The 19,333-nt window shown below is 48.8% G+C and overlaps 1 protein-coding gene across 1 annotated transcript in view; it reads right to left on the reverse strand.

Moving 5' to 3' along the window:
• The window catches only part of PLK5 (polo like kinase 5 (inactive)), a 404,540-nt gene that overhangs the window by 148,111 nt on the left and 237,096 nt on the right, over positions 1–19,333 (reverse strand). Inside the window, exons 8-9 of the mRNA XM_069646658.1 lie at positions 8,685–8,823; positions 8,507–8,601 (exon numbers count right to left, since the gene is read on the reverse strand). Of these exons, the coding sequence (XP_069502759.1) occupies positions 8,507–8,601; positions 8,685–8,823 (234 nt within the window). The remainder of the gene's footprint in view (positions 1–8,506; positions 8,602–8,684; positions 8,824–19,333) is intronic.

Raw genomic sequence — 19,333 nt, forward strand, 5'->3', positions numbered from 1 at the left:
CTGCTCTAGCCATATTTTCGATTTGTCCACAATTCCAACATGTTCAGGGCTGTCCGGCATGATCCTGCCCTTCCTTGAGGGTTTTGAAATCGTCCTCTTCCTCATCCTTGAGTCCCATTCCCTATGCCTCTTGGCATATAATTATACCCACTCTGATCTTGGGTATTGGCTATATTATTTTGCTATGGCAACTGCATCACTTGCGCCATGCTTCCCTCATTACCTTTCAACACTGCTCCCTCTAAGGCGGACTATGATACTTTTTTTTTAACCAACTTCGCCTCTTCTTGCTTTCTACCGTCGGTTTTCTTCTTGTCTTTCTCTAGTAGCATTCTGCAATAATGCACGATTGCCAATTGTATCTCTGGCCATGATTTTACTTCTATTCCCACCTGTTTTTTTAACTGCCTTTGTACTGGTTTTGGCAGTCCCTGACATATTATGTGGTAAAATAATGCTACAGTGTTATCCCGTGGTTTGTGCGTCTCCGAACTGCATCTGTCCTGAATATCATGAATAAAAACAATGGGGTCTTCATCCTCCCTCAACTTCCTAGTCATCATTGTCCCAATATTCGATGTATACTCTAAACGCTCACCATATGTCTGCTCTACAGTTATTGAATGGTGCTCCATTGTACACTGTGTTTTGCGCAGTTACTTTTGGATACCTTGCTCTCTCCCAGATGTCATCAGATTTCTCCTCTAGGATAGCTGATAACAGGCCTTTTATATCCCCTATAGCTAACGTCATTCCTGGCGTCCTTTTCTCTAATTCCTTAATCAATTTTCCCACACCGGAAGTCAAACATGGCAGTGTGCATTTTAAACTATCCTTATCCACCTGAGGCCATGGTATATATTGTGTTCGACCCCCTCCTTTCTCTAATAGTGGGAACTGTGAAAACCCCTATCCTTGGTCATACCTACCCACACTCCTTGTCTTCCAGACAGCAATATCATCGCCTGCATCTTTTCATCCTTGCAATGCCCTTGGACTGCTCACATAGGGTGGGGACACATCCCCTGTACTGTGCAATCGTACTTGTGGTTGTTCAGTATATGGTAATGGTGCTGGTGTTCTTTTAATAGGGTCCTCTAGACCTAACCATTTTACACCTTTACGCTTGATTCTCTTGAAAATCCATATGCACCTTCTTCTTGTGTTTTCTTATTTTGTTTCCTTTTCTCATCTGACATTATTATGCCCCAACTCATATGACGATTGTCCTCTTCCACATCATCAAGATCTAACACACTTAAGGATATAGTTCTATGATCGTCTGCTCTGCCGTCATCCAAGCTTCCTCCTGTTCCTCTCAAGGATACTCATTGTTCACCCTCTTGAGTTCTATACCCTTCCTTATCCCTCATTTGTCTATATAGTTTCCCCATCCTTGTTCCTATAGTCTCTGTATCGTCTTCTCTCCATGTCGGCATATCTAATGGTCATCGTCACCCTCCACGGGACAGTTGTGACCCTCTCTCCTTTTCGATTCGCTCTTTTGGTTCTATGGGTGCCATGCTTCTATGGCATAAATATTCAATCTCATCATCTTTAAATCCCCTACTTCTGTTAATGTTTTCCTCCATTCTCCTTATTTCCCTTAATTCCTCTTCCTCTCATCTTCTTTGTAACCTACGTGTTTTCAATCTTTGGGCTTCTATTCTTGTTTCTCTTCTTCTAGCCTCTCCTTCTCCCTTTTTGTCACCTGCTTTCTTCGTTCTTCCCGTCGCTTACATTCCTTGTCTCTCTCTTGTTTATATAGCCTCTCTTCTTCCTTCTTTCGCTTTCTTATCTTGCTCTTCCCTTTCCTCTTTCTCGAACTCCACTAATACCTTTATCATCTAGTTTGAGAAATATTTGTCCTCCCATCCATTTGTTCTGTACTATTGGTGTACCCTTAGCTATATCTGTTACTCTTCTTTGTTTCTCTGCCTCTTCCTCTATCTCTATCTGTTTGTTCTGCCTATCCTCTTTCTCATCACGCTGTTTACTTTCATTGCGTGTGCATGTATATTCACATTCTCTACTTTTCCTCTTTTCCTCTGTCTCTTCACTAGTGTAAGCACAGGATCCGTATGGTGGATTAACATACCCTGCTGCTGCTTTCAATTCCTTTAGAGGGTAAAATCCCTTCTCTTTGTCTTCTATGTCTTGTATCTCGGACGGGGAAAGAGGAGCTGAAGGCGTTAAATCTTCCCCTTTAGGTTGATTAAGCATCCACTCCCTATAGACTGGGTCTTATTTCTCATTCTGGTACATTTCCCAAAGTTCTAATATGACTAATCTTTTCTCTAGCTTCTTTCCATTATGCGTGGCATGTAAATATATCATCAGGTTACATAATACCGTATTTGACAACGAGCCTCCTGGATGCCACGGCATAAATGTCTTATTGGTCGTGCCCTTCATCCATTTGGAATGGTACTACATAATCTTGGCTGTATATCTTGGTAGTGCTCTGCATAGGTGTGTGAGAGGTGTTTCTTCTATTATGACAAGCCAATTCAGACCATCAATAGATTTTTTCCTCTTACTTCCAAGTTTTTAAAATATATTGTTTCAATATATTTGAGTAGTTACCATCAATCGCCACTTGTATTGCAGGAGATCAGAATCTATTCCCTACCATTGTTTATTATTTTTTTTAAAAGAATCTTTTTGCCACTATTTTTCTAGCTCCTTCATTTACGCTTTCTGTTAATTATTTTGATATTGTTGTTTGTATTTATATATATATATATATATATATATATATATATATATATATATATATCCACCTTCACGTATGTCTTTCTCCGCTGCATTAGTGGATGTATTCTCCTCTCTTTTTATTACCTCCTCTGGGAGTTTGATACACGCTCTTCTAATCGGCTCTGCCTTTAGGCATCTTTAATGCTCCAATATGGAATTATAGCGTGTGCCCTTTCTGTCTCTCTTGAGCCCATGAATTCAAGGTATTCTGATCTCTCTTCTTTTTATAACCCCCAAAATCCAGTTACTCTTTATAGCTCTTTCATTTACAACATAACACAATTACAATCCCTCACCTTTATGGTTTTACCAGCTAAGATGATCTACTTACATCTGGCACTCAGCTCGAGTCCCCCGACATCGATGTTCCCACAATCGACCAGTTTGCCTTTCATCCGCGGCCACCTGTGGGGAGCGGACTGGAATTTCGCCAAAGGGGGACCTGTCGACCATATGTTGATCATGGGATTCTCTTGCGCAACACTCACCGTAGGAAACTGCGCTCGTCTGGCTTGTGGCGGGAGCCGTCGAGCATCCGGGGATCTAGCTATGGGTTCTAGGTCTGGGCTCTATGTCGATTACACCCGAACCATCCGCACTGCTACCAAATGTGCTCTAGTACCTTGAAGCGTCTGTGTGCTGGATGGAATTACCAATAAAATATCTCAGACGAAATAACCGGACAGACTCAAAGGAGATAGTAAAATACTGCTTTAATCTCAAAAAAGTAAAGCAGGGTAAATAAACACTCATTGGGCCTCATTCCGAGGTAGGTGCTAGTCTTGGCGCTATTAGCGCCATGACTAGCACCATTACCGGTACCGTGTCTGCCCTGGTTCAATGGGGACTCACCGGTCTAGTCCGACCTTTGCGGGACCAGTAAGTCCCCATTGAAAATGTCAATCCCCATTCCCATTTCAGCCCCCATATGGCTCAATGGGAATGGGGAGGGTGCTAATAATGGTCCCGTAAATTACGGGACCGTTATTAGCTCTGAAGTCCCTTCCTTAACGCCTGCTAAAACCTGGCGTTAAGGAAGGACCCGCAAAGGGACCTCGGAATAGGGCGCAAAGGGATTACCGGCACCGGTGGCATTACCGGTGCCCGGTATCCCTTTGCGCCCAGATCGTAATGACCCCATTTGTATGTAATAGTGCATGGCGGGCTTTTCTAATTGGTTGGCAACCCAAATCCAACCTTGGACATTCAGCTCGCTAGCAGCACATACATACATACAAAACCCTGGTGCTTGGAGATAATTCAGCTCTCCCCTTGTTTTCCCAATTAGTATACCCTCTCTCATCGGTACGCTTCATGCCAGTGTCTTCTGTTTGAAGGGCGGACCTTGCCAGTCTGCATTGTGTTGGGACATTCGAGGGAGTTTAGGCACACCACTATTTTAGCTTCAGGCTTAATGAATAGCCCTTGTTTGCAAACTCTCCATCACGTGTCAAGAGACCATGACGGTAGTGCATTTAACACCCTTTGATTCAATTATGCAGATGCAGTTGCTGCTCTTGGCCTTTAAAGTCTTGCTCACTCTATCCCATATAAACTTTGTGCCCTTTTTATTGTTTAATACTTGGCATCCGTAAATGTTCTTGTTCCTCATAATCTTAGAGAAATATGTCCTCGCACATGGTCTGCTCGTTAGACTCCCTTCGTGCTTTATCTCCATCTCTCAAAATAGCATCCTTGGTTCCAAGCCAAAGTACTCCTCTATTATGCAAGGAAAAACAACTTTTCACTTTAAAATCCTGGGCTCATATTTTGAGGTAGCTGGGTTGATTGATATGGGCTGTCGTCCATCTTCTTCTAACGGTCTTCCTAAACATTGAACATATACATCTCATAAGCAAGCTTCTATGTATTCTTTCTACCTTGCGTTTCAGCATATACAGTTATTGACCAGGGAGTAACTTTATTCTTCTTTGTGTTCATAATTACTGTATCGTAGGGTACATGTTTCTCTTAGTGCTTCAGTTACATCGTCATTCTTAAGTATTTTATATTGTTTCAGCATAGGCTCTTAAATCTTCTTTATGACATTCCTTTGCTGTCGGCGAACTTTGTTTTAATGCACACCTATTCTGTTCATGGCTGCATTTCGACAGCTCGGCAAAGTACATCCTTCTTGGTAACTTTCCTCCACAATGTAAGCTTGCGTTTACCCTCTGAAGGGTTGTCTGAGTGCATATCATCTCTAATATACTCAACGTGGCACAGGAATGTTGCAAGCATTCAGGTATGGGTTCCCCATCATGGCTCTTCCTCTGTCATCCCAATATGATGGTGGCAAGGAGGCGGGGGATAGGTAGAAGACAGGTACCTCCTTCTCTATGCCACCACCCCTGCCCATGCACAATATGGCGGCTGTATTGGCGAGGCTAGATGCCACTGAGCGGCAGCAGGCAACGATCGAGACACTGATGAGCCAGGAGGTCCAACACATGCAGGCCATGAGGGACTGCCTGCATGGGTGTAGTCTCACGATGTATCGTTCCCTCGGCCAGGCCACCGCTGTCATGACATCAGTTTGTCAGAGAGTACGGGAGCACAAAGAGGCCACATCAGCCTCTGCGGAGACCCTCGATCAGTGCATGCATCTCACCCTGCAGGATATCCGAGCCTAGAAGTCAGAACCCTACACCTCTGTTACCATCACAGAGGGCTCACAGCCCAGAACACCAAGGCGCTGCTCACAGCGCCACCTGATTCCGAAGGTGCTGGAGAAGGCTTCTATGCCCAAGAGCTACATGACGTAACTGTCAGACACGGCACGCGTGTTCTGGGCATGTTGGTAAAGGAGCGTTTACGGGCAAGGGGGAGGTGTTTTGGGCATGGTGTTTAGGGAGGGTTTTTGGGGAGAGTGGAGGTGTTTTGGGGATGGTGTTTAGGGAGGGTTGTTTGCATTTGCACATTAAATAGTTGTTCACTTAAAGCAATACTAGGACATTCCTTATTGTGTTTAATTAACTGGACTATTCCAACGCCCTCTACCTCGGCACCAGTCAAAGAAACCTGCACAAGCTTCAAGTATTGCAAAACAATGCCCTCCGAACTGCCATAAACATTCCACGGTCCCATCATATCTCACAAATCCGACGCAACACGAACTGGCTCCCTATCCAGGAAAAGAATCACGTTCAGAACACTCATGATCACCCATAAGTGCCTAAACAACTCTGCCCCCTAAGTATCTGACCGACATATTCTCCAGGAACGAATCCACTAGACGGACCAGAGCCACTTACACACACTGCCTTAGCATTCCCAAACTCAAGTTGTCCAAAGCAGGTGGATCCAGCTTCCCTGTGCTTGGAGCCAAGGCCTGGAACAAGCTACCTCTGGCTCTTAGAGTAGACACTATGTTGCTCTCCTTCTGACACAAAGTAAAATCCTGGCTATTCTCAAAAGCCAACTAATTATCACCTGGAACTTCTACCACTCCGCAGCTCTCTTGTATATTCCTGTATATTACATATGTCATTACTGTAGTTGTACATTCTTGTATATTACCTATGTCTATACTGTAATTCTTGTATACCGTTTGTACATTATCATGCTCATGAATGTAATTCCTATTGTATGTATTCTGAAACCATGTTGTTCCTCAAGTAAAGCGCCCAGATACCCTCGGGTTGGGTGCGCTATATAACCAAATAAATCAAACAAACAAACAAATGTGACCTTATACAGGGGTACGTAGCAAGAGCATTTCAATTGTCATTAAAAGAAATAGACAATCAGTTCTTGCCGAACCAGACGTCCATTCCTACCCTCTTCCCGCTCACTGCATGGCAGCAGAGCACCCGAAGGTAGTGTGTCCTCCTCTTCTGGAGGTGGTATGTCCTCATCAGGAGGCAGGGGAACTCTCCGCCTGATGCAAATGTTGTGCAACATGCCACAGGCAAGAACTATTGTACCCACCTTCTCTAGCCTGTGCATTAGGCCCCTCCAGAACGGTGTAGGCACCGGAGACATGCCTTCAACAGGCCGAAGGTTCGCTCAATGCAGAGTCATGTGTGGACATGTGCCCATTTGGAGGATAGCTCCTGTGGCATTTGTGGCTTTCGCACTGGTGTCATCAGCCACAGCCATGGTAGCTGGGGGTATCCAGAGTCACCAAAAAGGGCAAAGGTCATAGGTGTCAGTTACAGAGCATTGTGGATGTGTTTCATATTACAACGGCATGTTGATTAACAGTCTGTGCATGCATTTCACAAGCATTGTCACTATATTATTTACTATACCAGTACTTGCATATGGAGTCATTCACTCAGGGGATGCATTTGCCATGCCGTGGAGCATAGCAGGCACATAGCTGACAGTCAGCACTCATCGCTTTCAGGGTCTGTGATTGACAGGGCAGAATGCCATGGTGCCTGTGTTGGGCCTGTGCGTTGCTCCCTTGCATGTGCCCTGATGGGTGTTTAGTTGTACTAGTGCAGGTTGTGTGTGTCTACTCCACGATGGCTTCACATCCATGGTCTTCTGAGTACAAGGATTACTTCTGCCAGTGTTGCATTCCTTTGCTGCAGTGTTGTAGCATGTCATTCCATGCATAGGGGCGTGAAATGTGCATTGTGGTTCCTGTACTCCTATGTGTGCGTTGCTAGCCTGTTAGCCATATATGCATTTGCGATTTACTGACGCATTGTCACTCATGTCCTACAGTGGGCCTCATTACGAGTCTGGCAGTAACCCTGCCGCTACTACCGGCGGGATGCTACTCGTAATATTTTACCAGCGCCTCACTTCCTGGTGCCATAAGTCTTGCGGCCCGGGAAGTCAGGCAGCGATAAAATGTAAGTCCTCTTTCCCATAGAGTCCCAGCGGACGCTTTTAGTTTATTTGTATTTACTTATTTATTTATACCGCGCCATAGCCCATGGGCATCAGGGCACAATGGGAGTGGGGACTCAGAAGCACTAGAACGGTTGCTAACGGTGCCGGTGCTTCTGTGAATGGTCTACCTACCATGGCCACAGCGCCTGGCAGGGTCAGCCCTGTCTGGCACAGCGCCCACGGCAGGCAGACACGTGTTTTGCCGGTCCAGAAACAAGGGTGCCGGTGAGCTTACTGGCACCCTTGTTTTCAGACTGGCAAAGTTATAATGAGGCCAAGTGTATTCAGTTTCTGTTTCTCTTACTGCAGTACCCAACCAGTAAACTGCTAATGCAGCAGCTCTGACTGTTTGGGTGTATGACTGTAACCTACTATGCCACATTCCTCTGGCATTTCTGTAGCTAGTATTCCTCAACCCTTAAGCATTCCCTGCAGGCTACTTGACTAGTATTTCCTCAGGCAGTGCAGAATATAAACGTTTATGTTTCTCAATTTGCATATGACTCTTTGCTTTTCGCCTGTATCTTCTGTTCCTATTCAATTCATGTTTACATTCTATGTATTAAACATTTGCTTATCCTTTAGATCATCTTCTAGTTTCCAGCCTGTTTTAGATAAGTAATCACCCTCAACATGGCCCCCTTACTATTTTCTCTTGTGTATGCATTGTAATGTTACTAATACCCCTGCACCATTACCTGTACCTAGTGTCCTATTTACCTACAACATTCACTCTATTATCTACATTTCCTATACACCACTTCCTACTTGAGCCTCATCTCTCACTTTTACATCCCTACAATATTATCTGGACCCTACCGCAACTGTTTAAAGCCCTCCCGGTTAAGGGTCCCCAGTTCCAGTTACCCACTCCCTTTACTCTTTACCTCTCCCATCTTACCTGTGCTTCCATATTGCTGTTGGACAGTCTCCAAGAGTTTCTGAGGCAGGAGATGTTGTTTTGAGTTCCCTGCGGCTCCTTGGAGAGGATGTGGACTAGAATAAAGCCATGGGGTAAGTGCACTGAGATCTGCTTATGATAGTTTCACCCATGTGTACCCAATAGGGATCCAGCTTACCTGTGGGAGCATCTCTACTCATCACCTGTCTGAAGAGGACCGTGGCTGCTTTTCTGAAGAATTTTCTGAGGCAGCCGTTGGTAGCAAAGTCAGGAACAGCATGGCAACAACGGGGAGGCAGTCTTTCCGGGGTGTACCCCTACAAACATTGCAAAAAGATACATTAGAGCATCATTCAGTTCTTCTGAGTGGAACTGAAGATGTCCAGAGGGATCTACGGGATGAAACACAAGCATAGTGCATCACAGAGACACATGGTGTGCAGTTTATAATCCATTGCTGTAGGGTGACCTCTTCCTGCATTGTTTGTTACTCTTCACTACCATGTGCAAGCAGGTAGAAAGGTGAATTGAAACTCACAATCATTGTTTCCCGATTGTTTCTGCGATTCCTCCATCCTCACTGTTAACTGAACAATTTACTGTTGCACCCCAGGCACCTCCACCCTGCCACCATTTTACTGTCCCACCTCAATGCCTTCTCTATCCTTAACTTCACCTCATGCACCTCTCCATACGGTAATGGGCCAAAATGTCGCCCTCAGAATTCCGACTCCCGAAATGATGACTTATTTTTTTGTTCGACCCCCTTACACCATATATATATATATATGTGGGAGGGTTGGGGGGTATGGGATATAATAGTAGTGTGGGGGCTGTGGCGGTTTCCCCTGCATATGTATGAGGTGTAAAGGTTTTTTTTATTTTTAAAAAGACTGCATTTTCAGCCGTCGGAATTCTGGGGGTCGTAGTCATCACATAGATCCCTTCATACTTGCCATTCTCACTGCAGACCAGCATTGGGTGGGGCTTACATTTATTTTTATAATGTCAATATTGGGCCTCATTACGAGTCCGGCGGTAACTGTGCTGGAAATTCTGGCAGGTTACCGCCGGACTGGTATTACCATTCCGCCTCCGTGATCCCCGGTGACCCAGGAATTCCAGAGGCGGAATTCGGTAAATCCCCATTCCCGTGGAGTATCACAACATGTTGTGTGCTTAAGGCAGGTGTTTGTTACTTTGCCACCTTAGTGCTCCTGTTCTTTGTGCCAGTGTAGAAATCCTATACGAAACCAGTGGGGAAGCATAAGGCCCTGAACCAAGAGAAAAACTCAAACAGCTAACCAGACATCTAACAATGACTCCACACATACACCTAAAACCGTGTAGGCTAAGGGGCTCCTCCCTAAGGTTGGGGCCAGGTTGTGGCAAGCAGAGCGAGGAGCACCCCTGGGGAGGATCTTTTAACCTCTTAAGTCCCACATGACACCTGTAAGCCATTCTCAAGTGCAGAGCCTACCAGCCAATCCTATAAGCTGCATAGGGAGGGCATGTGTTAGAAGGCAGTGGGAGATGGGACAAGGAGCTCCCATGGATGAGGAAGAGAGCAGAATGAGCTGATCAGGAGACAGGAGGCTAGAACAAATACCAAGGGGAGTAGGGTGTCAGGAGTCTGGGGGAAGGAAGTTCCAGGAGGCTGGGGAGAGGCAGACCAGGGATGCTGGCAAGAAGAATGAAACAGAGACTGGGAAGAAAGCAACATAGGGGGCTTGGGAAAGCAAAAATCCTTGGCGGCTTGCGAAAGAAAGAGAGAGTGAGAGAGAGAGAGAAAGAGAGAGAGAGAGAGAGAGAGAGAGAGACAGAGAAAGAAAGAGAGAGGGAGAGAGATATCCACCCAAGTGGTTAGGGTGAGAGTTGGGGGAGAATGCAAACAATAGAACTGGGAAAAGACCCAGAAAGTTGGAAGAGAGAGAGAGATGGTAAGGGAAATTATGGAGAAGGTGGTGAGAGACGTTAAGGAGGAGGCAGTAAGCGAAATCGTGAAAGAGGAGATGAAGAAGCCAACTTTTAATATTAGTTGTGCCTAAGGAGGACGTGGCCAAACTGAAAGTGCTGAACAGTGAGGAGAAAATGTAAGGGACGAGTGATCAGAGTAGAGGGGTGAAGCGAGGAAATCCCCAGGTGTAGGGGTGAGAAGGAAAGGAAGTACAGCATGAGAATATAAGCGCTAGAAAAGTAGGCGACTGAGAGGAGCAAGTACCCTGAGGTGAAGCATTGTGGAGGTGTTGGAGAAGCATGATAGGGATAAGCTCATAGTGGGACGTTGAGAAGGAGAGAGAGGTTGTGTTGGAAGGCTTTGGAACCAAGACCATGAGAGAGGGTGGTGGTGTGTAGCCTAGAGACCCTGTAAGGGTCTTAGGGTGACCTCTTGCTACAAGCCTTAAGGCCAGCTCCAGCATTACTCCTACCACAGAGCAACCACCATGCTCCAGTGCAGACATGAGACCCAGTGGTATCCACTGTCTACTAGCTACACAAGAACATCACCAAGAAAGCTATGAAATCTAGAAACTATGGCTTTGTTGAAAGCCTGAGACTAATGGGGAGGTGCCCTGCGATATTACGAGAGGAATCGTGATTGATATTCATGTCTTGTTTGAGCAACCTGTACATGTACACCACTTCTATTTGTCTATGCGTTGGCCCGTTGCAAAAGATCCTTGACCTTGGATTTAAGGTTCTCCGTGAAAGGCGGAGCTCTTCAAGGTCCGACTGAAGGGATGCTAGGCACATTGCTTGAGGGTCCTTCATTCCAACCATCGCCTCTAATCTTCATGTATGCTTACTGTGACTTAACCCACCTCCATGCCTCTTGCTTCCTTACCATAAACATGTGCACCACCTTCATTCTCACTATCACCTGGCAAGCTTTGCTGCCTCCAGCATCCTCACTGTTAGCTCATGCATCACCTAAGGCTCTCCTTGCCTTCACCTTTCTCATCAACAAACGATGCACCTTTATGTCTCTGCCACATATTTCTTATAAGAACAATATGGGAATGGCTTACAAAATAAGATTATTATTATTTATTTTTTATATGGTGCCACTTCCCCATGGGCCACACAGCACACAAAGATAAAACATGTGTTTTAATTGTTTGTTTAACCCTGTGCCGGGGGAAGAAATGAAAGAAAGAAAAGAAAATGGAAGGGAACGCCTGCGGGTGTGTTGCATGGGGGACCCTTCAAACGAAAACAAGAGAATGTTAGGTGCGCTGCGTGCAGGACCCTGTTACCCCAGTTAGTAAAAGCCTAATCTTCACAATGGAGGGTCAAGCCGGCTCTCTGCACAGCTCCATAAGCAAAACCCAATGCTTGTTAATCCTGCCTATAGATGTCGCGCCCTGTTACCAGAAGGGGCGTGTAGTAAAATGACGCACGATAGACTTGTGAGTTGCTGGGAGTACTGCTTTATTCTAGCTCCTACATCAGCTTCATTAATGCAGATATCACACTTAACTCTGAACTGTGGGGCAACAGGCCGTACAACAATGCTTGATGTAGATCAAGGGATAATGTCCAATAAATGAAAGATTGTCAGTCTTTAAGAGGAGCACGGGGAGCTGAACCTGCTCCGTGCCCTCTGCTTCGGCTTCTGGTACTTCGCGCTCGCTGGAGCTTTCATTTCCGCTTTCGCACGAGACTACGTGTCCCGCAATATCTCTACACACCTCCCCTTGATAATGCAGAACAGTTTATTGCATAACATAGTCATTGCATCTCACCGGTCTTCTGTGTTCCCTTCTCGGCCGGTCTTCCTTCTCTCTGCTGGTGTCCAGTATTTGATCGGTTTCCTGGATGGCCTCTGGTGCATCTTCCATGACTACTTCTTCCGCTACCTCTTTCCTTTCTGATTCCGACTCTTGTTCTCTCAAAGTCTCTCTGTCGGGTACTTCATTGGTTTTGGGACCTTCTTGTGGCCTTTCTCCTTCGCTATTCTTCTCAGACATGGCTACTCTCTCCATGTTCCGTGTGCGGCCATCCTCGGTGCGGATATGGCGGGTTCCTCTATGAATCACTCTTATGGGTTTACTGAACTTTGACCCAGTCATTTGGTCCTTGGTTGGTAGACGTACTTTAATCCAATCTCCTTCTTTTACTTCACACCCTTGAGTTGTCCTTCTTCTGTCGCCCCACCTTTTCATGCGTGCTTTGCTGTTCTCCAAACTACTTCCGACATGTCTACTTCATCGTCCTCTCTTACTCTGGACACCATGGTGGCACTAGTGTGGACGCTGCTCTCCTCCTTCTCAACATGCAAAATGGGGAGATTTTGGTGATGCCATTGGACGTTAGCTTGTGAGCTGCGATGGCCTCTTTGGCTGTCTTGAGGGGATCCATCCCTGAGGCGGTCGCTAATTGGATGGCTCCTTAAACCTGTTGGCTCTCTCCACAAGTCCATTTGCTTGGGGATGATACAACACTGCTTTCCTTTGGCAAATGTTGTGTCTCTGCAGGAACGTCTTCATGTCCCTCGATACTAACTGTACCCCACTGTCTGTTACTAACTTGCTTGGGAGCCCCTCCCTCTGAAAGATTGCTGTGAGGACTTCTATTACAGTGGCAGTCATGGTATTGGGGACAAACTCAGCCTCTACCCACTTTGACAGGTAGTCCAGCAGTACTATGCCATACCGATGTTCGGGAATCAATGCCTCCAGTGGTCCGATAAAGTCCAGTCCTACTTTTGACCATAGTGCGTCAGGGATCTCGGTGGGAATCATGGGAGCCTGTCTGATTTTCAAGAGTTTATCGCTGTTTATACACTCGTGGCATCTCTCAATCATTGTACGAATTTCCTGATACATGGAAGGACACCAATATGCTATTCTCACCCTTCGTCGCGTCATGGTGTTCCCTAGATGCCCTGCGTGGGCTCTGCATGGAATAATTTTCCTCATCCCCGTAGGTGGTATCACTTGATCGTTTTTCATGATTAGCCTGTCAGTCTCTGAAATTTCCTCTGCCACTTTCCAGGACGGTCTCATTCCTTCTGGGACTGATCTTTCATCTGGCTATCCATTCCTGATCCATTCCCTGATTCTCACCATGATGGGGTCTTTCCCATCTTCTTCAATCCAATGTCTTTCACTCAGCGCCAGGTAGTCAGGGGCCTTGAGGTCTAAGATGGATGCTACTATGCATTCCTCTTGCAGGAAGGTGGTGGTTTTGTCTTTGCCTTCGGGCAATCTTGACATGCAGTCTGCCTGCGAATTCTTCCATCCTGATATGTGATGTATCTCAAAGGTGTATTCCTGCAGCTTTGCTGCTATGTGTGCCAACCTGGGTGTCGACACTTTTGTACCTCCCGGCCTGAGCATGTGAATAAGGGGCTTGTGGTCTGTGACCAATTTAAATTTTGTGCCCCATACGTACGTCCTGAAGTGTTCCACAGCCCATGCACAGGCCAACATTTCTTTCTCGACTGTGGAGTAATTGTGTTCAGCCGTGGATAGGCGTTCTGGCGTACACGTGTTCTGTGTCTCCTTTCTTTTGGGTGAGAACGGCTCCTAATCGACATGTGCTGAAATCCATGTTGATGACTGTACACCAGTCTGGATTGAATGGTTGTAGGCACGGTGCTTCCACTATATGTCGTTTGATGCTTTCTACCGCTTTCTTCTGGGCTTCTTGCCATGTGAATTCAGTCCCTTTTTTAAGTAGATCTCGCAGTGGCGCTGAAGTTTTCAAGAACTTGGGGATGAATTTAGCATAATATTAGGCTAGTCCTAGGAGTGATCTCACTTCATCCTTGTTTGCTGGCTCGAGAGCTTTGATTATTGCTTGCAGCAGGTTCTGTTTGGGGCTTATGCCTTGTGACGATATTTTGTACCCCAAATATTCAACTTCACGTGCTTTCAATACGCATTTCTCATATCTCAGGTTCACTCCCGCTTCTTGCAGCTTGGTGAGAACCTTCTTCATGGTGGCATCATGTGTTTGCTCGTCTGCAGCGTACACAAGGATATCATCCTGGAAATAGGACACATTCTTTACGTCCCGCAGTAGCACGTCCATCATGCGTTGAAACGCTGAGGCCGCCGATGACAGGCCAAAGGGCATCTTCGTGAACTGGTAGGTGCCAAATGGGGTGATGAATGTGGTCAATGGCTTGGAGTCTTTGTGCAACTGCATTTGATGATACGCATCCCTCATGTCTAACTTAAGGAACACTTTGGCTTCTTTCATCATGAGAATTAGCTCGTTAATGCTTGGCAGTGGGTAGCTGTCTGCAATTACTTCCAGGTTCAAACTGCGCAGATCAATGCATACCCTTAGATCTTGTGAATTTTGTTTTTTATGAGAAAGACAGGGCTCACCCACTCTGATGCCTCGATTCCTTCGATTGTGCCTTCCTTCACCATTCTGTCAAGTTGGTTTCTGAGCGTGTCTCTGGCGGTCGCTGGTACTGGCCTTACTTTGTGCTTGACGGGGACTGCGTTGGCCTTGAGGAGTATTTTATGAACAAAGCCCTTGATTTGTCCAGGACCTTCCGAGAACAGTTTTGGATAATCTTCTCTGACAACTGGTGCTCCTCTTGTACTGACTGACAAGGAACAAGTTACTTACCTGTAACTATTGTTCTCCAGCATGGGTCTGGCATGGATTCACATGCTCATGAATATTCCCTGTCGTCAGGCTGGGAATCCTCGGTAAAGAAAAAACCAGTATCAGTTTCGTTTCTGATCTGTCTTTCGTAGTAATAACCAATCACTGATCTCTGCGTCATACTGACCACAGCCAATGACTGCCCTCTACCTAAGCCCCGCCTCTGGCAGCCATCTTCAGATTTGGAAGCACGTGAAGTGGCAGTATGACCAAGTGAAGAGCCGCAGAGGGGTAGGCGGGAGGGTTCGCATGTGAATCCATGCCAGACCCATGCTGGAGAACAACAGTTACAGGTAAGTAACTTGTTCCTTCTCCAGCATGGGGTCTGGCATGGATTCACATGCTCATGAATAAAGAATACATAGCAGTACACACATGCACAACCACGGGAGGTGGCAAAGGCTCAACATTAAGCATTACATCAAACTCAACATTAAGCATCTTACCTCCTCACCAGGCTCACCTCAGGCGAACAGGTTGCTCAGCACTGCTTGGCCGACCCTGGACTCCTCCCTGGAATCCCGGTCGACGCAGTAGAATTTCGTGAAGGTGTGCGTCGACCTCCACGTAGCAGCCCGGCATATGTCCAGCAGGGGCACACCAGATAGGAACGCCGTGGTAGCTGCGATCGCTCTGGTGGAATGGGCTCTCGGACGGCCAGGCAGCGGTCGGTTTGCCAACCGGTGACAGTACATGATACAGCCGGAGAGCCATCTGGAAATGGAAGCCTTCGAGAGAGCCTTCCCCTGATTGACAGGTCCAAAGTTCACAAAGAGTTGTGACATCTTCCGAAAACACTTCGTGCGGTCCACGTAGAACTTCAGCGCTCTAGCCACATCCAGCGAGTGCAAAGTCCTCTCAGCCGGCGGCGAAGGCGACGGGAAGAACACAGGCAACACCAAGGGTTCGTTGAGATGGAAGTCCGACGGTACCTTGGGCATGAAGGAGGGGTGCGTCCTGAGCACTACCCTCGTGTCGTGAAAAGTCAAGTACGGGGCCTTGCAGGAAAGGGCCTGGATCTCTCCCACTCGTCGTGCGGAGGTGATGGCCACAAGAAACGCTGTTATCCACGACAGAAATTTCAACGGAGCCGAGTGCAGAGGCTCGAACGGAGGTCCCATGAGCTTGGTCAGCACCACGTTGAGCTCCCACGCCGGGGCCGGAGCCTTCACCGGCGGGAACGATCTGAACAGTCCCTTCATGAACTCTTTCACCAGATGATGAGACCACAAGGACGTCCGCCCCGTGGTTTTGGTGTATCGGGAGATCGCAGCAAGATGAATCTTGATGGACGCGTGTGCCAGTCCAGCTTTGGCCAGCGTCAGCAGGTACGGAAGTACTTGGGGAGCCGTAATCCGTAGAGGGTTAATCTTCTGTGCGTGGCACCAGACAGAGAACCTCTTCCATTTGTGTCCGTAGCATTTAAGAGTCGAGGACGCCCTGGCCTTTGCAAGAACCTCTCTGCAGTCGGCCGGTATGTCGTATCCTCCAAACTCTAGCTCTGCAGGAGCCAGGCCTGCAAGTTCAGCGATTTCGGGTCGTGGTGGAGGATGGCGCCTCCTTCCCTGGAGAGTAGATCCGCGTCCACCGGCAGCTTGATTGGCGGGGACGCTGACAAGTCCAGAAGGTCCGGGAACAATATCTGCCTCGGCCACGCAGGTGCGACGAGGATCATCCTGCACCGTGACCTCTTGAGCTGGTTGACGAGCCGGATTAGCAGTGGCAAAGGAGGGAACGCGTAGAGGAACAGGCCCTCCCAGGGGAACGAGAAAGCATCGCCCATGCTCCTCGCCTGGGGAAACCTGCTGGCGAACCTCAGGCACTTGGAGTTCGTCACCGTCGCGAACCGGTCGATCTGGGGTGTGCCCCACCGCCGAAAGAGGCGATCCACTAGATCCTGCCGTAGCTCCCACTCGTGGCACGAGCGCAGCTCCCTGCTGAGTGAGTCGGCGATGGTGTTTTTTATCCCTGCCAGATGAAACGGCACCAGAAACATCCTTTGGGCGATGGCCCAATGCCACAGGTCCTGCGCCTCCTTGGACAGTGCTGGGGACCTGGTTCCGCCCTGTTTCCTGATGTAAAACATGGTGGTGGTGTTGTCGGTGAAGATCCTCACCACCTTGCCCTTGAGGGACGGAAGGAAGGACCTGAGGGCCCAAAACACTGCACGGAGCTCCAGGACGTTGATATGTAGGGATTTCTCCGTCGGGAGCCAAAGGCCTCTTGCGTGCAGATTTTCGGTGTGCGCTCCCCGCCCTTCCAGGGAGGCATCCGTGGTCACTGTCTCCTGGTGGGCTAGGGTCTGGAAGTCCATGCCCGCCGTCAGATGCGCACGGGTGCCCCACCACCGGATCGCTCGTCGGAAACTCTCGTCGAGTGTGATCCTTTCCTCGAAGCTGCCCGTCGTTTGGATCCAGCGCGCGTCCAGGAACTCCTGCAACGGGCGCATCCGGAGCCTGCACATGGGAATGAGGTAGATGCAGGAAGACATCATTCCGAGGAGGGACTTGATGGACCTCACCTTGGCCGCGTCGGCCACCAACATCCGCTGCACCTTGCCCAGGATGGTCCTGGTCCTCTCCTCCGACGGGGAGGCCAGAAGGGACACTATGTTGAGCCTCGCTCCCAGAAACAGAGCGTCTTGCGCGGGTACCAGGTGGGATTTGGCGTAGTTCACAGAGAATCCCAGGTCCGTGAGAAGTTGGACGGTCCTTGCCGTGTGAACCACGGCGAGCTCCCTCGTCTTGGCTCGGATGAGCCAGTCGTCCAGGTAGGGGTAGACGTGGATCCCCTCGCGGCGCAGCTGCGCCGCCACCGGTGCGAGGCACTTGGTGAACACCCTGGGTGCCGACCGTAGTCCGAAGGGGAGGGCTTTGAACTGGTTATGACGCCCTTGGACCACAAATCTGAGGAATTTTCGGTGCCCCTTTAGGATGGGAATATGGAAGTAGGCATCCTCCAAATCCAACGACGACAGGAAGTCTCCTTCCTCCAGCTGACCCAGGACGTGCTGGAGGGTGACCATCCAGAACTTCTGCGCCTTGATGAACTTGTCCAGACGTCGCAGGTCCAGGATGGGGCGCCATCCCCCCGTCTTCTTCTTCACGAGGAAGTATCTCGAGTAAACTCCGGAGCCCCGAAGCCTCTTTGGGACGAGTTCGATGGCGCCCTTCCTGAGCATCGCCTTTACCTCCAGGAGAAGTTGAGGGACGTGAAGTTCTTTCCTGGCCACGGGGGGGACGCGCGGGCACCTTCTCTGAAACTCGAGCGCGTGGCCCCGGGCCAAGGCGTCCAGCACCCAACGGTCGGTGGAGATGGACTCCCACACGCTGACGAAGCTCACCAGCCGGCCTCCCACCGGGGTGCCTCGGTGGGGGCCCGACCCCACGGCCGGTTCAATCCTGCTTCGACGAGGCTTTGCCGCCTTGACCTCCTTGGCGACGACGGCGGGGTCCGCCAGACTTGCCTCGTCCTCTGTAGGCCTCCTGAGACGACGAGCGGGCCGCTTGACGGTAGGTGGAGAAACCGCCGCCGGAACCTTTGGAGGCGCCCTTGCCTCCGCTGCTCCGAAAGGGCGTCCGTCGTTGTTGCAGAACTCCAAGGGCCCGGGCCGTCTCGGTGTCCGCTTTAATGGCCTGAAGGGAATCGTCCACTGTTTTCCCAAACAGGTTGTTCCCATCGAAGGGCATGTCCAGGACTCTGGTCTGGACGTCTTGACGGAAGTCCGTAGCCTTGAGCCATCCACGCCGCCTAAGGCAAACGCCGTTGCCCAACTGGCGGAACCCAGTGTCGGCGATGTCCGTCGCAACGGTAATGGCGTGGTCCGAAGCCACCTCACCTTCCTGCAGGATCTCCAGGGCCTCTGCCCTCTTGTCGTCTGGCAAGAAGTCCAGCAGGGGAGCCAGTTTGTACCAGAGCTCCCTGTCGTAGCGGGCCACGATAGCCAAGGCGTTGGCCGCTTTAATCGTCGTCGCTGCAGACGAGATGACTCTGCGTCCCATAGCGTCCAATTTCTTTCCCTCGCCGTCCGGTGGGGAAGTCGATGTGGAGGCCGCACCCCCCCCCCGCTTTCTTCCTGGCCGCCGCGGAGACGACGGAGTCCGGGGTAGGCTGCGCCCGGAGGCACAGGGGGGCCGTGTCCGGGACCCGGTACTTCTTCTCGTACCGGTCTCTTCTAGCTGGCGTCGTGGAAGGGTT

This window comes from Ambystoma mexicanum, chromosome 1p (assembly GCF_040938575.1).
Source record: "Ambystoma mexicanum isolate Mex_15411 chromosome 1p, UKY_AmexF1_1, whole genome shotgun sequence".
NCBI lineage: Eukaryota > Metazoa > Chordata > Amphibia > Caudata > Ambystomatidae > Ambystoma > Ambystoma mexicanum.